Source organism: Atractosteus spatula, chromosome 7, assembly GCF_055471065.1.
Source record: "Atractosteus spatula isolate fAtrSpa1 chromosome 7, fAtrSpa1.hap1, whole genome shotgun sequence".
NCBI lineage: Eukaryota > Metazoa > Chordata > Actinopteri > Semionotiformes > Lepisosteidae > Atractosteus > Atractosteus spatula.
The window spans coordinates 16,431,456-16,453,899 of NC_142712.1; the positions used below are offsets into that span (position 1 = coordinate 16,431,456).

A 22,444-nucleotide genomic window follows, 5' to 3' on the forward strand; every position below is an offset into this window, starting at 1 on the left:
CTAATTACTCTTACCCCAAAGTTAAAACAAGGGCTGGCCAAATTTGAAGGAGCAAAACAAATAGAATGCACACATTTATTAAAAGCAATGCAATGACTCAAAACCTGAACAGCCAATATGGTCAAACAGAAAATCTCTTCAGTTAAAAAAAATACATAAAACAATTGGTAAGCAGCAAACTGACATTTTTGTAGTGATAATTAAATTAAGTGATTTTTGCTTTTGAGAAGATGCCCAGTGAAATAATTTTGTTGAGAATAAATGCTACACTCACACTCCCGACAACAGCTGGGAAAAGTGTTTTGCACCATTCCAGTGAGGATAACTAATGTCAAATAGGATCTGTGCTGCATATTAAATCTGATGTGTGCCGAAGATGGCACATGTACTGTGTTCACTTTAATATTGCTCAGTGTGCTGCTTTTGACAACTGATGTTTCAAAAGGAAGACTTACATGCATGCACAGAGGAGGAACAGGGTTAGACAGCAGAGCATGCAACCCAACATGGTATCATGCACAAAATGCACAAGGGAAACCATTCAGGAAAAACCCAAACCTTTTCTGGACAAAAGAGGCATGCTAAAATGTGGGAATGACGCAAATGAAGTAATGAGATGCAAATCACCCCATGAATTCAAATGACAATAGGAAATCTTGGTTATCTACGTGTAATGCATTTATATGATATTTGGCTTGGCAAGCAATTGATTGCTTTTTTAACATTTGTATTTAAATAAAAAGGCATATTGCAGAGCCAAATACATTGGCTGTGATAATCTGCTAAAATGTGGACTTGCTGGACACATTTACATTCATTAAAATGTTGCAAGTTTTTTCTGTGTTATTTTACCATTCCTGGCAAATGTTTCTGTCCTGTTTGACCCATTTTCTTTATCAATAGGACAGGCACATCCTTGCAAAAAACAGCTAATTTTAAAAAGTGGGACATTTTCAGTTTAAAAAAAAACTATTTAAAAAAATCATTACTTGAGCCTGCGTTTCTGCGACTTCCTAAAAATAATATGGAAAAAGATGATATTTTGCTGAATGTATCTATTCTGTAAATTGATGTTAAGCAGTAAAGGTATTCGTTCTGGATGAATACAAAACAGTTCTGCCTTTTTAACCTTGTCACACATATTGTTGTGTTTAAGACAAAATACCAAATACTGCCCAGAAATGAGGAACAGTATGTTTTAAAGATCTGAAATATACTTTTTCAGAGTGATGTGTTAATATCCATGAAGATATTTGCTCAACCCTTTAATAGCTTGTGAGAAGAAAAAAAAAATCAATGTCATGACAAAGTCACCCCTCACCCTTCTAAACAGAACCATTGTTAAACTACTGTAACAGAGAAATGCAGCACTGAAATAGTAAAGCTTTGCAGGTTAGAGGAACATACTGTATAGTAGATACGAACTAAAAGCCAAGTTCAGAGAGTTAGTTTGTGTAGCATACCGCAAATTTGTAATTTAACAAAAACCTCTAAATATGTCATCTTTTTTTACTCTCCAAGTGAATCCATATCATCAGTCGATAGTAGGACGACTAGATCCTGTAAAATGAAAAGGATTAGTTTTGTTTATGCTTTGTCTTTCTTTCTTAACAAGAAACATGTACAATACAATAAAAAGGTGTTTTCCTAAGTAAAAAAAAAAAGCTAAAAAGTAGTTTGTCAAATCTGCACTTACCTTTAGGCATTTACTTACTACAATCACTTTCTGTTACTTCAATAATTATATACCTGAAAGTTACTTAACATAATTTCCAGGTTACATAATTTCCAGGCTGTTAACTCAAAGGACTTATTTTTCCCAAATGGCAACTTCTTGACAAACAGCCCATTTAATTCATTTATTTGCCCCACCCACTGTTTTCTCTACAAGGAAAATAAGAACCTGAGTGTCTGTATTAGTGGTTTAGTACACAAAGGAGTTAGTCCCACAAAGTAAAAAGTGAATAACTACAATGAAATTGGTTAGTTCGATCTGGTTTCAACAGATCTTATTATTCATTAATAGATTGTCTGTGTGTAAAAACAAGATGAAATACAGCCAGAAACCGAATGTTTTGTGAAAGCTGCTGAATTATCACACAGCAGATGAGCAGAACGCCATCTGAAATCCTTTTTTTAGTGCTTCAGTAACAACGGAAACAGAGGAACATATCAATGCTTGACTCAATACGTAACCTTCCCCGAGCATAAAATGACTGCAAATGGAAAAACAAAACAAAAAATTAGAAAAAGTAGAAAAAGTAAAAGCAAAAAGGTACAACTAGCAATGTCAAGAAGTGCTATGTGAAAGAATGGATTGTGACTTTTAAAGTATTAAAGCAAGGAAATGTGTAGGTTTTTTCTTTCTCCCAATGTTTACTAGTGGTAATTAATAGCAAATCAAGATTTGTGCTTTTATGGATATTCACACAATGAAATTGTCAGCGAGTGGCATTTTTCAGTAATTATGTAACACATGCTCATGTTGCAATAATAATGAGAGCCTTATGCCCAGTTCTCCCACATTAGTGCACTCTTTACTAATCCATGAATGGCGGTAGTCTGTGCATTGCTGAAGTGTTGGGGGGAATCAGGCATATCATCCTGAGTATTCCCTTGACTCAACTGCATATGAGTGCCTCTGAAGAGCCCCAAAACACCCCTGTCGATGACTAAAACTGAGCAATGGTACTGTCTACAGCTCTTTGTCTCCCACTCATCTACTGTTGAACACAAAAGAACTAAATGCTGTGGGGTTCTATGTAGGCAGCACTGCATGACTCATTATATGTCCTACTACTCTTTCCTGCCCTAAGTGTCTGGGCTCATAGCTCAGAGACCTTTGTTTGAAACATTATATGGTATTTTTTTTTATTTTGGGCAATGTAAAATTATATGGTGCCTATCTGCATGTTTTTCTTTACAGAAATATCCTTCCATCAGACAGAAACAGCTGGATATTTTCCAAAACAAAGACTAGAACTATCCTTAAAACTCACAGCTAAACCCTGGAAATAACAACCCTGTTGGTACAGTACCTTTGATTCTAATATGATCAAACTGGCAGCAAACATATTTGCAAGACAGTTAGTCAGTGGTGGTGCTTTAGGCACTTTTTCTTGTTGCTAGGTTACCTATTGGGATGACTAAAATGGAATCTGTGAGGATAACTGCACAGCTATGTTTCTGTTACAGCTTAAGTGGTAGTATCTAAATGTTCGTCTCTAAACTGTAAGAAAATAATTCCTCAGAACATGATTTATTTTTTCAGCACAAATACAAGCTAATCGATTTTGTGGAACACAGACCATTTTTTTTAAAAAAAAGAACTCTTTAGATCATGCCTTCCACTCAAAGTCATACAATACTTTTGGTATATACTTTGTTATACCTACTTAACTTGCTAAGCAATTCTTTGACCCATTTTCTGGAGTACATGAGAAAACTGTCGGTAAAGTTCCTCCATAAAGAAGCATACTACAAGCACTAAGCTGTAAGGGAAGAAGTAATTAAAATTTCCACTTTCTTTCAATTATGTGCTTACAAATGAGCACTAATGGAAAGACTCCCATAAAGTGTAGGAAATCACATAAAATTCTCCTTCCATTAAATTAAGGAAATTGATTTGAATATTAACCTTGACAAACTAAGATAGTGAACGATTCAGTGTGTTCAGTGCAAACTGTAGTTCAAATTCATGACTTTAATTGCTTTTTTCCTAGGGCTAGGGCCAGTAAGCTACCACTCAAATGAATCACACAGTTGATTAATGTGCAGCTAAGAGTTTTGCTCTAAATCTATACCGTACGGCAAAAGAGAGTGCTCCTGGAGAAAGAGAAGGACAGGATGTTTCTAACTGCTAAAGCTTGGGGCTTTGAAAACATTAAAGCTACTCTGTTAAGAGGAAAATGTACAGAGTCTGACATTGAAATTGTTTTCAGCAACTATAGTTAAACTAAAATGAAACAATGTGCCAGTCTATGTTCCAAGCAATACCTATACCTCATTTACACTTATGTCTAATGGACAATCATTAGGCATCAATTATTTTTATATCCAGCTTGATTATTAAATATCCACCCCCCTCCACTACAGGTAAGGTTCCTACTGTTTTACCTCTACAGTATTTAGGCCTTTCTTTGGTTTTTCAATTTTAACTTCTGTTTCTTCATGCAAAGACATAAATGTCTTCTTGTACCATTGTTTTCCACGTGTGGAACATGAATATCACAAAAGTTTTTTTTTTGTTGGCAAGACAAATTTTCTAGTCTTTAACTTGTAACAATGAAGCCACTTAATCTAGTGCTCTCAGCGAAAAAGATAAGTGCATGGCTAAAAGGCAGAACAAATTTTACCCCTCTACAGTTATTTACATGTAAATACTATAAGGTTTTCCTCTGTTGGACTGCATTTCCACATGGATGTTCTCCAATTCCCTTGATAAAAATCCAAAAAATAGAGCTACAATACATTTTGCAAAAGGTTTGCTTTATATTTACTCATACTTACAACTCAGACTCTTGACAAAAATACAGTATTTGTGTGATACAGTTCTCATAGGAAAGGCAGCACAAGTGTATGGTTCAATAAATGTCCAGGATTTATAAATGCCACACCCTTCCAGTACACTGCCTTCAACTAGGGCATTTGTACAATTCTCAGCCTTCTTAATCCTACCTCCTGGTATTCAGTTTATTCTCTCATTTCTGGGGGCCTGGGGGAAACTACAAATGACTATTACACTAAAAAGACTAGAATAATAAAATACTGTATGTACAGTATCTAGCTCAGACAATTGCTAACAACAAACCTTGATTGCACCCTTAGCCAGAGCATACCCTTTTTTATGAAGTGATACCTTCATGTGGAAATTTGTTCAGGTGTATTAAAAAAATAATTTGAAGCACTCTGACTGTAGATTCTATGCTGAGAATTAGCACCGGGGATTGTGGCATTACCAGGGTCAAGCAGGGTTCGAATGAGAATTTGCATCTATGAATACAACACACATTTGAGTTCATTTGTCAGTGTGGACAGAGGGTAGCATTAGAATATAGCTGGAGCAAAATTAAGGTACAAATGGAAAAACAATAATACTCTACAAATATAAGCAGAGAGGTTCTCCAAGATAGAATTCAGTCTCTTACCCTATGCTTTCGTAGGCTTCCAGGGCTAGTTGGTGAAGGGCTGGGGGACTTTCCAGACCGCGGGGTTGACAGCTGACTGCCAGGAGTCCCATTGACTGAAAAAAGCAATTTAAACAAACTGCATTTTTATTTCCTTGAATGGCTTCAATTTCTACCCACTCTCCTCACCTCCTAAGGTAGTAATTTTAATCTTGAAAGAAACACCCCCACACTCTTCTCTTACTCCTTACCACACAGCTTTCAATCTCTCCGCAAACCCTAGTGAAACAAAATCTTTTAATTCTAAGCATTAACTACAGCAGTAAGAAGGGCAACCGAGAAAAGATAATCACAGAAAATGTTAAATGCAATGAATGCTTTTCTGTCTCTGTTAAGGTCAGATGAAGCTTACGATCTCCAGTGAAGACGGTAGCTGGGATTGTCTTGTAACAATTAGAAAGAATTTATCAAATAAAAATGAAAAAAAAATCAATTTCATAACTAACAGGCCCTTTAATCTCAAAATTAAATTCAGAACAAGGGAAAAAAAGAGCAACTTTATTCCAGTATTTGAACGAAAGGCTGAAAATCTGGAAGAAAAAAACATGGCAAAACACATCCTTCAAGTTACAGTAGGCAGATCAGAAATATTTACTCAGAGATTCTCCATAACTAAAAACTCCAATCTTCAAAAATGTACAGTTTTTCAAATACAGCCATCATTTGACAATGTCTTTGAAAGTTCTTGATTTTTGAAGATAAAAGTCAAAGGGATAAAACTGAAGACTAACAGAAACTTGACTTAGGTTTAATGACAATCATTACCAATATCTTGATTTTCATAACTCCCATAGCAAAATACGACCCCAACTAGGCACAACACACCCTAATAAATTTGACGATCACACACTAAACATTCAGCAACTCCTAAGCACAGCTCACGCAGCCTGACTGTAAATTTATATAACACCCTCATACTAAATATTCACCAAATCCAAAGAACTTGCTGGACCTGATAAATTTACCCACTGCACACTAAACATTTACCAAATCCTAAGCAGAGTCCCTGGAAAACCTACATTTTAAAATGCAGAAAGATACATTTGCCTTAAGAAGCAGCACTGCTTCAGCACTGCTTTTAATCTTTACTAAGTAAGGACTGGATCAAACATTAAAACCAGTTTGCAGCTGGGAATGAAGTCACATAACATGAAAGGTTTTGAAAGCGATTTCTTACCTTCTATGTACTGGAGCATATGGGCAGAACAAATAGAGTACCACACAATTCCTGACTAATGTGCTGCTTCTCTCAAAGATCCACACTATACTAGCACAGAAAACTGAATTGGGAGGGAGAAGAGCTGCCAGCAGTAAGTAGTAAACGGCAGTGAGCTTTCATAGGCGGATGCCTCTCCTGCGTATGTTTGACGTGAACCGAACAACAGTGGGAGGTGCAGGCACAGTCTTTAGGCTACATCAAAGGTGTCAATTAAATGCAACATAGCTAACAGGGATTACCGTGCAATGCAGCCCCCATTCCAATTAGAGGAAACAAAGAACATGGAATTATTTTACAAGCATAAAATGTGATTCAAAAACCAAGCTGCCATCAGGGACCATATGATTCAGCACCCCATATCGGTATTACGAAGAACTGGACAACAAACAGCAAAGTGAGAAGAAAAATTAAATAAAAAAGTACTATTCAATTAAACTGTTTAGGTTATGAAAACATTCAGGGCCTTTGCCCTCTCCAAATGTTATTTTTCTAATATTTCTCATGGCTTTGCTGAAGAGGCAATTGTTTTGTTCTGTATGCCTTTGTCGCGGTATTAGCTTGGGTATCTTGTTCACTGGTTTCACAAATCTAGATAAACTAAAACACAAGCTGCTACAATTGTCACTATATAAATAAGAAAATGCTGACAGGTAAATCCAAACTGGATTTTGTACACTTGGTTATTTCAGAAAGCAGACTGAGATGGCAGGTGTGGAGATGTGAAATATGGCATGGAAGATTTCATTTATTGTCCCCAGAATAAAATGACATCTTCAAGCTGTCTTTTTGCAAGTATATATGCCAAATGAAATTGGCCTGTGGTTCCTCAACAGTTCATTTAGCTGATGAGTCTTTCATGGGGCCCGCACAGCAGGAGTCAGCTTTGATACTGTTACAGTAGTGAATATCTGGGCTTTCAATACAGAATATGTCCATTATACGCCTCATATACCGTGCATCAATAAAACCGAGCTGCTGTTTCCTGAGATCCAATATTTCTGATTTTCACTGCAAATGTCTCCCGTCACCAGATTGTGAAAGCAGTTCATACAGTATATTTTAAAAATGTGACGGAAAAATGTGTATGTCAATGTCCTGTCTGTCCTGCCTGTATTTGCACAGTGGACAAAGAGGAATGATATTTCGTTCCACTGTATAATTGTATATGCCTGGAATGACAAATAAACATGAACTTGAAAAGGATAAGGAAAGCAGGATTAATCATTCACAAAGGGATCCTTTAACAGGGCACAGCTGTCTTTTTGAGCACCCTGGGAAAATATCAGTACAAAATTGTTCCTGATTATTGTTGACTGTGCTGACCAATGAAGTGAGTGTTATGCCAAATACCAGTGCAGATGAGGAACTTTGCTGCTTGATTTAATTTTTAAAACTAGACCATGCGTACTGGCTGTGAGGTTTCCAAATGAATTATGCATCTTCGTGCCATCTGTGCCACCCTTTAATTTTAGTCAGTGATGCATCGTAGAAAGAGCAAAACTCATGCCATAACCCTATTTTTGGAGGAAGAAAGCACATTCTTTTGACGAAACTGTTTTACTGTGATATTTAGAAGTTCTTCTGAATGGATTGAGGCAATGTAGGGAGGCATCATATAGAAAAATGAGGAAAAAAATAATAAAAATAATTGAAGATGATTTTGCCCAGTGTCAGGTGGGAAGATAATTAATGATTGTAGGCATTGATATAATGCTTTTTATCCCACAGGATCCTAAAGTTATTGTTTTACGTACACAATGGGGGGCATCAGGTAGAGAAGTGAGAAACTGCAACACTGATTGAATTCTGGGGAAATTATACTATACGCAGGGCAGACTGAACAAGACCAGAATGGAATTAAGCAAGGGCATCATTACACCCCCATAAGCAGTGCCAATGGATCCTTATGACTAAGCAGTTAAGACCTTGGTTTAAAGTCTCATCCAAAGCATTGTGCCTCCTACAGCTTAGTGTGCCCCAGCAGCATACTGAGATATCAGTCTGAGATTTCTCATCCAGAGGGAGCAAAGGAGTGGGTAGTGACCCACGTGCAAGGAGTTTAATGAGTTACAGCCAGTTTTCTAAGCATGTCATATCAGGAGAAAAAACTTGCCATAGTTTTCACCTACATAAATACATTGATTTGAGTTTTCTTGCATCATGTCTACTTTATGTGTTCACCTAACATCAATGGTGCACCAGCAAGAAGCAGAGACTGAAAAAAGAACCTGACAGAAAAAAAAAACAATCTGATGATTAAAGAAATGACAGAAAAAACAATCTGACAATTATTTTGGACCAAGAGTAACATGAAAATAAAAACGAGATATGCAGTATGATAGAATGTACAAAGGATATCTGTTGCAAAAAATGTGACTTTACCAACAGTTAAGAAAAATAGAAGTGTCAGACATACTAATTCAAAGGTTAATCTTAATGCCAAGTTTTTACATTCAGGAAATATTTTATTTTTAGAGCAAAGAATATCAAGATAACGTCTACAGTCATGGCTTCTAAGTGCAGTATATTGTGTCTTTTGACTTGTAGATTTTGTACAGTAGATTGTTTCTATGTCCTGATTACTATGATTTATGTTATCTAGTTGAATAATGGCTTAAATGACCAAACTGTTGATTCAGCTGCTCACAATTGTAATAATAAAAATGACCATTATGTTTTTACGTGACCCAAGCTATTTTAAACATACAATTAATCCTTGTAATAAAACATACAACAAATCTACTGTTCAAAGCTGACACAGGGACAGAGAAGCAACATCTGCTCAATAATAGTAGAATCTGAATGGAATTTAATTGTTTTTACACTTTTGTGTTAATTGCTACATGACAATACATGCTACATATACAGACCTTTCCAAAATGATGTGGCAAGGTTTGATAAAAATGGCAAAAACTCAAAGCATTTAGGAAAAGCTGTACAGCTGTGGTGGGTGAGAAACCTAGTGGATTGGCCGATTTAAAAACAGTGGGTAAGAGGGATGTCAATCATGTCACTTTAATCAACTGTGGCCTCGCTGACCTATGCTGAATGTCTCATTACTAAAACGCGTCACTTTGTTCTTACGGTTCGATAATTAGTTTTGTGTTTAATATTGAACAGAGAACACAAATTTGTTTCTTGGTCAGCAGAGGCAATGTGTGCCTTAATTAAAAGCAATGTCAGCAAACACCACTGATGGATTCCAGCAAGGAGAAAGAAAATTCAGGCCATAATGGTAGTTGCACTGATTATGATTCAGTTACAGTGATGTAGAGCTTTTAGGATTATTATGGCACACTATATAGTAATATACAGTACAGTAATAATCACTAAGTAGTTCTATAACCAAACTGACAAAATATCAGGGGGAGAAACAGGTAGTAAGAAACTAGTACCAAAATGGCTAAACATCATGCTACCATCACAATCATACAGGTACAGTATCCATCTTTACTGACATACCATATGTAGCAACCCTTCAAACTTCAAAAAATTAAAAAGAACAAAAGTGGAACTTTCTGTATACAAGTGTCTGATGCAGTCTCTGCCTCCATCTAGCACAGGGAGAAAGACAGATGGTTCTCATCACAGGACTCAGGGAACTTTAGCTTATCTTGAACTATGAAACAACAGAGTGACGCACACAAGGAGGCGAAATCTGTTCCCTCAGGTCAGTCTCAACTCCTAATCAAAACTACATCATTTTAAAGACTGAATTTAGGAATTGTTGATGAAAAGTTCACTTACTGTATATATTTAACTGTTACTTGAGACTAAAGGATCAAAACAGTAGCAGACTTTTATTTCCCACATACACAGTATTTGAATGTTCTAATGACAGGAGTTCAAAGTAAAATGTATTACAGCCTTAGCTTCTTAATTAAATATGTAAAATCAATAGTTTCCCTCCAGTTGTTAGTAATTTGTTGTACAGTTTAATGGAGACATAAAAAAGTGAGAAAACTATTTTTAATCAGAGATTTTAAATATTACAAAAGACTTCAAAATCAAGGATATTAAGTGGGATACATTGACAACAAAATCTATGTGTATATGATTAGAAATCATTCTTGGTTCTCTTTATGTTCATTAAAAATGAAACTGTCATAAAACCTTTTTGATCCAGTTAGATCACAAGCATCCTAAGATTCTTCACTGACTTTATCCAGGTATTCCTGGGGTCAATTATAATATGAATTTCAAACTTTCAATTATATAATTGTCATGATAAGGAAAATAAATTACTACACAAAATGTATCTACAAACCAATCTGTGTTTAACTAGAAAGCCATATCACATTGTTCATACCTTGAAATTAAACGTCAGTCTCAAGTGATGCAAAAATATTATTGAAAAGTCAATCTATGTTGGTGGTTGAAACTCCACAACTGCCTTTTAGTTTTCATGGCACAAATCCTTTGATGCTACAGTATGTGAAAAACTAAAGTGGTGCCATCTAAATGGGCTAATCATTTCTGATTTAATTACAGAGAAGAAGAGAAATAAATTAATGCAAAAACCTAAAAAAGTTCATTGGTAATTTCAGGGAGGATGGGAGTTTGGGTGGTAGTGAAAGGAAGATGCTGTACATTTGGGTGTTTTAGCTTCCTTGAATGTTTAATCTGTAGCATCAACTATGAAATGAAAAAGAGACAATTTGGCTGGCCCTCAGCTGTGTTCAGGAATGCTCTTCAAATATGATCTGAGAAAATTGGTCCAGGTGGTTTTTCAGCCTCATGGGGCAACAGCTGAGCCAATCATGTCAGGGAATCTCAACCTGAGGGATGAATTAGGTGGTTGAGGATAGTCTGTTGTTCTGGTCATTTGAGACTGTCCTCACATCACTGTTCCATCTCTGCAGACAATCTACTGATTGGCACAAAAAAAGTAAACCACTGTACTGGTTCTTTAGTAACACATACTCCAGATACTGTATGTACTCGGGTTACTCTGCTGGGTAAATATTATTAAAACTATTGTGAATTATGTATGGCTTCACATCAGGACATAATATCATAAAGATTACAAATACAGGACCATATGGCCAAAAAAATCACACAACATATTCTAAAGTTGTCGTACTAATGCATTATTAAATAGTATAGAGTTTCTTGAATTAAACATTACAATTTTAATTCTACATACTAGGGCCGCAGTGTGGATCAGCCTGAACTCATAACTGAAAGGATAATGGTTCACACCCTGGATAAGACATTGCTGTTTATCCTTGAGCAAGGTAGTGCACCTGAATTGTTCCAGAAAAATACATAGGCTGCACTGTATATGGGTACCAATGAAATCGGTGAATATATTGGACTGTATTTCTCTAACTCTTATTTGTTCTATAAATGAAACTTTTAGCAAACATGTCTGACATGTAAGATGATGAAACATTTTGGAGAGAATTACCTATAGGGTGAAGGAAAGAACATATCCTTTTTAAACTACTAATACATTTAAGGAGAATTAAGGTAAAAAAATGACTAAAATCCTCAGAAGAAATCTTATCATAAAGCTTGGTCCTTGCATACTGTATTTCTGTGAAAGAATAAAGATATGGTTTGTAATGTTCTAAGATGCAAAACACAAAACAAAATGGCTAAATTAGAATGTGAATTAATGAGATTATTAAAGATGAAGAAAAAATGTTTTTTTTAAAGTTATGTTAAAAATGTTAAAGAAAAAGAAACTGTGGCAAAATATGATAAAAAGGATTGCTTTGTGAGAAACTGGATTGTATTTTGTGCAGGTTATTTTTTGTGATGTGATGTTTTCTAATGTAATCATCTTGTACTCCTAAGAGAATGGAGCATGTATTAAAAATGAACTATTTTTCATGCAGAATTCAGTACACACCTAGGACAACCTTTAAAGTTCATCTCATCTCTTGAGAACTCGGAAAAGATTTTATGAGCTTTTATGGCGTTATTCACAGTTTCCAGATAAACAATGCTTAAGTCTACAGTTTTTATGCACAGCAACAATGGCTCCATGACTAAAGTTTCCTTCTCTACAAACAAAATTGCTTTATTTCATTGTCTGTTACAAAGCTCGAAAATACATTTCTTATCTAATTGATAGTCCAAGCCTACCATGAGCTCATCAAATTTGGATTATATCCATAGGCCACTATAGACTTTGGGCACCAGACCATAATGTCCCTTCCAGGTACTTTTTTTAAAAACATGAATTCCCAGAAAGAGAAATCAGCTGAGACATTTTCCTTCCAATTTCTCAGTTGGAAGAACAGAACAAGTCAACAAGCTGATACAGTGTAATTCACAAAGCAGCTCTGAGCTTCAGCTGGAACTATCAGGAGCGCTTGCAGCTGTGTCCTTTGACGGTAAAGTGGCGTCTGAAATTTTAGCTACATCCCACTAAAGACAGCACAAACGTGACAGCTAATGTGCAGCTTATTCCTTCTTCCAGGACTCGATCACCATCACTCAGGCACCACTAGCTGTGAACCACACAGTGGCTCCTCAGACAGATGCCACCGCTCCATCACACAGAAATTCAAGGTCATCAGCTACCCCAGGGATTAACATCACTGTAAGGGGTTCAAGGACTGAACAAACTTTGTTAAACAAAAGACAATGGGGAGTTGCCCCTTCATTATACTGTACATGCTTTAGAGGAGATCTTGAAACACACAACTGCATTGCTGTCCTTTAATATTTATTTTTCCACTTTCAAACACATATCCTTATTCATCAGCCTTTTAGCATGGTTTGTGTATTAAGTACTATTAGAGCAATTGTTTCACATGATTATGAACTATGATAATACAGTGCACAGAGTCAATGTTTTTTACAGTACACATTAAACATTCCCAAGAGTAGACACTAACCCATTGTGACTAAGTTACTGTGGTTGCTTTTGAGAGGCAATTAGCACAGTGATAAACAGTAAAATAATTTTGCTACAAACCTGCTAATGTGCAACAATGGCCAAAAATATTTGGTGTGCACATTAAATTCAGTGTACTGTACATGTGATGAAGGGCTGTCTTATGCGTTTGCCATTTTACCTCACTTGGACCTTCCTATAGGCTCAGTGTTTAAAAACAAAATGATTACTAAAAAAGCTTGGGAATTTATTCATTTAACAAGGGTCTTGTAGATTTATCTTCACCTGTACTCACAAAAACTCTGTGTTGAGAGCTCATAAAACCTTAGTATTTGCTTTTACACTTACACTAGGGTATTTGTCAGTTTTACATATTTGTGTCCACAATTAAACTGTCAGCTAGCTTGTCTTCCTATAAAAACAAAAATAAAGTTAATTTTAATCAGAATCCACATTAGTCCCTGTGGTCAAATTTCCATCTATTATACAACATGATTAATTACAGTACATTCATTTTAATTCCACAGATGCCTCTCTTGCTACCTCAGTTACGAGAACTCTAAGGTCATTCCATCACTGTTTATTAATTTCCACACAGATATGTTGAAATGTTCTGTTACACGGCTGCAATTAAAGCACTTTCCTCTAAGCTACCTAGGACCAGTTTATTTAGTTATTCCACAGACAATATTATGCACTCGCTTGTGGAGCTAAAGCTTAAACTTAATACCTTAATAGAACATAACTTTAGGGACATAAACAGCTTTTTAACTGATAGTAGCTATGTCTGTCAAAAATATCATAACAACCATTCTGTTCAAATTTTCAATGTCCCAGTTAGATAAATATTATAAACTGCCTTGTCCATATCCTAAATCAGATTTCATAAAATTCAAAGACATCAATACACAGGTTCCCCAGTAAAGAAACACAAAATAAGGTTTTGTTAAAGTTTGTAACATGTCTGCTCTGACCACAAAGCACTTACACAGCTACTAATGTAAAGGAATTGAGCAGTTGAGCAGCTCTCTCTTATTAACTCAAAAAACCTAACACAGATCTTAACACAAAACTTAACAAAGCAACAAGGAAATCCAATCGGCAATCAGTTTACTGGCAGTGTGATTTTACGATGAGTGTGATCTGAAAGGGGCAAAATCAATGCCCCAGTATGGTGATGGGATGTCTGATAGAAAGTTCTGTCCTTCACATGAGATGTGAAACTGAAGTCTTGATGACTTGGTCAAAACAGTGATGGCACTTTTTGAAAGATTAGAACCCCAATTTCCTAGATAAATTCAGCACTGTGCTCATACAATTTGGCCTTCTGAATGTCCCCCTTCATTAAGTTGGAGCGGTAATTTCACACTAGTCTCCCTGATATGCCGTGTGCTCAGGCTAATGGTACAAATAGTACTATATGTACCACCACGTGGGTGCTGCACTTTAATGGTAAATTAAATAGGTCCCCTCCTGCAAGCAAAAGCAGTTTGAGATCCTTTTGGATGAAAAGAGCTAGATAAATGCAAGCAATTATCATCATCATAGATTCATCTGTTCATGTATGAAAGGGCAGAGTTTGTCTAGATGTTAAGAAATTAAAGCTCCTTCTTTTGGTAACTATAAAAGAATATTATGAATGTAAGTTTTTCTTATCTTTTTATTGTGTATTGTATATTGTTATTTGTTTTTTTTTATCTGATTAAAAAAGCTCCTTTTTCATATGTTGCAAAATTCAGATTAAAAAATGCAATATCGTCTAAACAAATTTTCAAGTACAGTCACCATGGCAGATGTTAGACAGGTCTGGGGAATCTGAAAGCTCCCGAACACATAAACCAAACCTCGTTTTCTAGATTTTCTAATGCAGCCAAGTCTCTTTCCTCTTCATGATTCTGCACTCCTCTATCCTCATCATCTCCCATCACCACCTTCACACCTACCTGTATGCGATCCTGCTGCTTCCCACAGCCTTCCTACATGCTCAATATGATCTTCCCACACTTCTGTGGGCTGCAGTTAATGAATTTCTGGATGCAGGCACACATAACTGCAGGTGAACATTTCCCACAACTCCTAGCCAAAGTATAGTTTTTGAAGCGAACAAAATAGACATAACCATGCCTCTGTGAAGGGAACCTGAGGTCCTCATATACACTATCACTTGTATATATTAAATTTTAGACAAAACAGTATTTAACAGTTCAGCAGCTCAAGGAAATTGGTTGAGGTATGTTACCTGACTAAAATCCTGACAAAAAGCTTTGAAAGGTTAAACGGTTACCTTATCTCTAGAAACAGTAAATGTCTCATTAGATTTAATTACAATTACTGTAGTTAGAAGAAGGGGGATCAAGATGGCTTTACTCTATTCATTATCTCTGAACATTCTTTCAATTCCATTATGTAGAAGTCGCTATTATCAACCTTCCTTACAGTGCAGTTTAATGCACTGTAAAATACTAATGTACAAGCAGGACAAATAAATTGTTTTAACAAGAAAAGCAGGTGGGAACTACATTCTTAATGCAAACTAAACAGAAATATATGATTGCAGGCTTTCTAAATGTATATAATCAATCAGTTGAACAATACCTAGAGCAATCGAGGCTTGTTTTAATATTCTGCCTGAGTGACATTACAGTTTGAAGACTTCCTTGAAGTGGTGGCATGGTGGTGCAGTGGTTAACATTGCTGCCTTGCAGTGCTGGGGCCCTGGGTTCAGTTTCTGGGGTGCTATCTGCGTGGAGTTTATGTTCATGTGGGATGTCTCTGGGTGCTCTGGTTTCCTGCCGCAGTCCAAAGACATGCTCGTACTGTAGGTTAACTGACCCTGATGTGAGCATGTGTCTGTGTGTCCAGCAATGGACCAGTGTCCTGCCTTACGCCCAGTGGTTTCCAGTTTAGGCTCCTGGCTACCATGACCCTGAAGTGGATAAGCGATTATTGATAGTCATGGAATGTCACGGATGAGCACAGACTTATCAGTCTAAACTTTCTCTTAACTTGTTCATCTAATACGGTTAACAAATCAAGACTTTCTATTACTAAATTTAATTTTCCACGTGCAGGAAGCTTAAGATTTCTCTGTGATGGGGGAACACCCTGAAAGTGAGTTATAGTCAGGAAATATGATTGCTGTAGTTATAATTGGTCTCGTTTTGATTATTTATCTGAAAATACCAGAATATTAAAAGCATATCGTAATCGCCATTACCAAGTCCTTTTGCTATAGGAGTATAACAGTAGACCATAGGTGTTTAAGAAGAGTGATATCTGCTGTGGTATATACTGTAGGTCCTCCAAAAAGCTGAGATACTGCTGTTTTCCATATAGGATTATGTTAATTAAAAGCAACAACTAATTGACTGTATGTTGGTACAGTTTTAACACCCATAAAACTGATGCAGTTCACTACTAAAGCTGGACAGTTTATTAAAAATAGATAAATGATGTACTACAATGTGGAGGATTGTGTGGGTGTAGTCCCAATAAATCAATTCTCTTGATTTCAGATTTAAAATACAGTTGCCCTTTTAAAGGAACAATCACCAAAGCACTGCATAACATTTTTTTTTGTTCAAAAGGAGTCCTGCAGCGTGGAGTAACTCAAATGATTTTTAAGGCAGCTGAATGCTATGGATTAATCTGTTAATATATATTAATAATATATAGCATTCATATTTATATATACTGTACATAAAAGTTATACTTAGTTGTAAAAAGTGTAACAAAGTACAAATTATTTGGCAGTGGTAGTGATTGAAAACTATCCTTACTGGCATAAGGAACTAGCTGTGAACATGTACAGTATTAAACAAATGTAAAAAATGAATTTAGAAATGAACGATTTTGCCAATTTTTCAAAACTTAACTCCATAAGTACAGATTTTTTCACAGTAAATTACAGAGATAAAACAGACATAACAAAACTGAAAGAATGATAATGTGAAACAGAAAACATCCTTCTACATCAATTCCTCCATAATTTACTTTACCTTTATAAACACATGAAGCTTTTAGGTAAAAAGTTCAAATGTAGCAATGTACATGAAAACGCTACAGAATGTGAATTGAAAAATGAAGTGAATACATCCAAGACTGCTTTATTTCAAACAACATTAATCATTTACAGAACGCTTGAAGTATTTTATGAATGAAACGGATATGCTGTCTGCTTTCTTAACAAAGAGCTACAGTATAGTACATCTAATTGAATCCTAGACCTTTAAGTCTTGGAAGGTCTTTCATCTGCTACTACTAATTCCAACAGTGAACCTGAGAAGTTACCAGGAGAACAAAATGACCTCTCTGAAAATAATACATCCAAGAAAAAAGGAAAACATTTGATTTTATAAATGAAAACTGTGCACTGTATCTTATATTTTCTTTTATGTCGATGGTGCATACAAAAAATCCCTCAATAACACAAGGTTCCATTAATTAATTACATGTAGGTCAAGGTGACACAAAAGGAAAAAAAAATCAATGTCATTTCAACACAAACAGCAGTCTTGGGTGTATCACCTACAGACATTCACGCCCTTTTCAAATGTAGTATTGTGTTCTGTTCTTTATAACAGGGTAATTCCTTTACTCTTTGGAAACTATAAGATTTTATTTCATCTTTCAATGCTATCCCATTACCTTTCTAAGGACGAGATGTAAAGTGTTTCCATTCAGAAGTTACTTCACCATTTCTACTAAATGTTCACCTTATGAAAGTTCACAACATGAGAGTGTTATACAGTACTTTTACATATTATCTTGGAAAACCATCATTCAGCTCCTTTGTGGTACATTATTGATAGAAGATGTGTTCAACAATGTCCTACAAAATGACAAGGATGTGAAGCTTAATCTTGGGGCATATGTAGGAGTGTGTGGGTGAATTCCTACAAAATCAGTCCTCCAGACTTTAGCTGCACTTACTTAGAATTTTAACCGCACATACATTTTTTCAATCATATATTCAGTACATTCATAAACCAAATTAACTAAAATTAGTTCCAATGGCTATTCAGAAATGGTTTTCTGATAACATGGTTGTTATTTAGTTTTGTTTCCTTCCTGTACATCAATAAAACAGCAACACAGGGGGTTAGGCACAATCTGCTGCCCAACAGTTACCTGTTGTATTGTACATTGTCTTTCACTTATATATACTGTATATTAAAAGTTTTTCTCATGGAAGCCAGTTTCCTACTGAAAGTAAAATCAAGTTAAAACAAATTGAAATGCAACTGGCAATCAATGTTATCCAATACAGAATTATTTCCGTCCCTAAGTCCAGACAGCAGGCTATGTGCTATTAGAGCGAAGCCGACCAGGAACTGAGAGCCATATATGAGCAATGTAAGTGCTTCTTCCGCCAGGAGGCCTAATCCTAGTTTCTATGGTAACCATGATGTACTTTTCTCACAGCAGTAATTTCTTCTGAAACAATTTCACTGAATCATTGGAGACAATGACTCCCCCACCCGGTGCGTGCATGTGCGCATGCACAGACACATTTCCTTGCTTTTTCTATCATATTTCAAAGATAAAGCTTTTGCTTTGACTCACTTTGGCTTCACAGCTCTTACTCATGAAAAAAAAAACCACATTAGACGTGTTGTGAGTGATCATTTTTCGTGTGAAGTTGAATTGTAAGTCTGACAACAAAACCAAGTAAAGGACAACACTGTTAGAATAACAGTGCATCATCTTAACCATAAAAAACAGAGTTTAGCTAGATATTAACAGCTTTTTTTACCTTTTCCATAAGGAACAGATATCATTCCTTTGTTAATTTAGTCAGGGAATGTAAGGAATGGGTGTATTCAGTTTTATTTCTGCCATCTCACATTAAGAAGAAAATTTAAAAATACGAAATAAGAATATGAAAAAGCCTCATTGTTACAGATTCAGAAATATAGCTAAATATAAAATGTATCATGCAAATGTAAGTTTTAAATATTTTAGCAGCAACATACCTGTAATGAATAGAATTGAAGATGAGGTATTTAGAATAATAAAGCTGATTATTAAATCCATATTTTACAGAATCACTATAGACCCAAAGACCTTGCCTTACATTTTGCGATGCCATAGGCATTGAACTAGAAGGGTCTGATGTACAGCAAAGGAAACAAAGAACACAATTTTCCAACAATGTATAGTATAAAATTAAATTAGTATAACATTAAATTAGATCATTTTATTTGAAAATATATACATTTATATAAGACTTTTTACAAGTATATTTTTACTTTCTAACAAAGAGGCCTCTTATACCAAGATGCATAGATACAAACAGTAGGTATCCAAGTGAAAAAAGAAGTGTTTCTAGGACATAGTTGAAAGCGTCAGTGATCTGAACATTGTCCACTGAGACAGTCAACGTCTTACTCTAAGACCTCATTCATATATTGTAGCCTGTTGAGCAGTGACCGAAATACATGATCACCATCCTTCCCATCCTGCTGTGCAAAGGTCAGGTCTTATCTTTCTGGTGCCTGGCGCTAGATGGATGTAAATATGCTTTTACGTATTTGTGACCACATTATTTATCATTTGATTAACTGCCTTTGGACACAATAAGGACACCATTTTCGCTAAAGCTGAGATCTACCTCCTGAGAATACAGTGTTTCAAGAGCTCTTGCTTACCTGAGCCAGTAGAGGCTGGAGATTTGCTTCGCCTGGAGGGTCCTGGACTCTTGCCAGCAGTTCTGCTTTGCATCGTGGCAATCTTGTTGTACGAAGTGGACTTCACCACTCTACATTCTAGAAAGTGCAATAAAAATCTTTAAACCACAATTCAATCGCTGGCGTTTGACAAAATAGTAAAGCACTAAAAGCAAAATGACAGTTGCCAAAAATACTTTCAAAAAGGTTACTCCCTTTAAAGCTGAAAATTACATGTTCAGAAGACACAAACGAAAGTATATTTTGGCAAATTGACTATAGTACTTTCATTAATTTATTATGGTTTTACCAGAGTTTTGCAGAGATTTTTACATTTGACACTGTAATTGGTACATGATTGAACCATGACACTCTCTAGTCAACATTATTTAGAAAGAGGTAACATGATTCAACAGGGTATTTCATGGTCCAGTGGCTTAAAGCAGGGTAAAAGCATGTTGAAACCATGAATAAAAACACAGCAGATCTTTCAAAAACACAGTAAAAGTGTGGAAAATACGAATTTGCTACATTTATCATGGGGAACATTCTTAAGAAGAGACATCACTTCCAAATTTGCTGTAGAAAAATGGCCACATTAGAAAAGAAAGCCTCTCCCAGTTTTTTTAAATGTGACTGGAAAGCAAGTGAGCCAGTATTTTACTCAAACCATCATCCTGCTATCTTTCCCAGTCAGCATAACTGAGTCCATCTGTGATGTATGGCAGAAGGACCTACTGAGCTGAAGAAACACTCATATGCAGACAGAAAATGAATCTCAACACATTTTTTGTTAAAGTTAAATTACAGTACCACAAGCACAAGCAAATTTCAAGCAAGAATTTTGATGAGTGAGAACAATCACCTTTAAATAAGAATTTCTGAATAGAGAAAATTTAATTGTGGCATTACATTCCTTTGTGTGAACTGAAATTGTTTCACTGGGGAAGGCAAAGTCTCAAAAAAGAAGTAATTTGTAACAAATATTCTGTTGAGAATCGGAATGTGTGCATTCATTTAGATTATTTGAAGCCTGTCTAAAAGCCCTGTTTCATTAAGAGCACTCTAGAGATCAATCATAGCAAATAACTAAAAGATGAACACTGTGGTAGATGTCACAGAGCGACTAGTCCCTGTCGACTATACCTTCTATTGTCTTAAAAGCACAAGAGCCAGTCTGCAGTTCACTAGCTGGGAACAGGACATTTTCAGGACATCATTTCAGGATATTTTCAGGTTATCAAAAGAAGTCAACAGAAGAAGTTGATACAGTAATTGGAGCTGAAAAGTTGACATCATCCCGATTCCCCTAACCATAGTCTGCCATGCTGATACATGTAGGTCATCCAGGAAAATCTCACGTTTCCAATGGATGGCTTGTCTGCAGCAACTACACACGAGTCGTAAAGCCCTGGAGGAATAGGGGATCTAAGCAGGTAGTGGCACTAGAGATCCAGTAATTGACTGTTATCTCCTGTTTTATTTATGATTCAAGTTTAAGATTCCAGAGTAAAGTTTTATGCTTGCACGACTAAAACAAGGCTTCGATTAATAATTAGTTCCATTTGTAAGAGCAGATTTGGATTAAATGGACAAATGGAACTAATTACTAATTGACAAAAACAAAAGACGGTCCTTTAGTTCCTTTTCAGTCAGGTGAAAGCTAAGCAGTGCAAAGATTAGCAATGCACAACAGTGCTGCCCTTACATATAAATATATAATTATAATAAATATATATTTCATGATGAAATGTAAAACAGAAGAAACATTTTATTCTTTTAAAATTGTTTTTAATTTAATAACCATACAATTCATACAAGTTTTTATTCGTTAACGGCTTTTTACTATTAATTTATAACAGATACATCTTTATTTTGTAAAATGTATAATTACATCTATCAATTTTTTAACCCTTTTATCCAACACAGTCACAGGGAAGGGTCGCAGGGAAGCTAGAGGATACCCTAGCAAGCAACAGGCTCAAAACAGGATACACCCTCGACAGGACTCCTGTCCAAAGCAGGGCAGAAACACAGACATGCACATGCGTTGGCAGCAACGCTAACCACTGTTCAGCAGTGCCACCCTTGCATATAATCACATAATTATAATAAAATGTATTTCATCATGAAATGTAAAAGAGATGCAATATTTTGTTCTTTTAAAAGGTGTCTTTACTTTTCTTTATTTTCTTATCAAGGTAAGGAAAAGAGTCTACAAAGTCTGTAGCTGCTATGCAACTATCAGAAGACAAAAAGTAAAAAGCTTGCTCACAGAGCAATTGCTGGATTCCTCAGAAACTTTCGAAGTGACAGAGAGAATTTTTTACAAATGTTTTTATGTGTTCTTATGACAATGTAAAGAATATCAGCAGAAACAAAGTGGTATAACTTTACAGCCCTGAAAAGAATGCCTGAACAACCCTTGAGAATTAAAAAAAACTTTAATTTAAAATGTAATCATCAAGTTCATTTACTGAGAAACTACTCAACTAATAAATGATGCTTAATTACTGTACAC

General features: G+C 35.7%; 1 protein-coding gene across 5 annotated transcripts in view; it reads right to left on the bottom strand.

Moving 5' to 3' along the window:
- Window positions 1-22,444, bottom strand: part of dclk1a (doublecortin like kinase 1a) — a 103,933-nt gene that overhangs the window by 22,974 nt on the left and 58,515 nt on the right. For 4 of the 5 annotated variants that reach the window (XM_088922437.1, XM_088922439.1, XM_088922436.1 and 1 more), the window contains exons 4-5: window positions 19,906-20,022; window positions 5,148-5,242 (exon numbers count right to left, since the gene is read on the bottom strand). In XM_088922437.1, the coding sequence (XP_088778563.1) occupies window positions 5,148-5,242; window positions 19,906-20,022 (212 nt within the window). Of the gene's footprint in view, window positions 1-5,147; window positions 5,243-6,363; window positions 6,499-19,905; window positions 20,023-22,444 lie in introns of those variants that run through there. The other variant, XM_088922440.1, reaches the window with a different exon arrangement.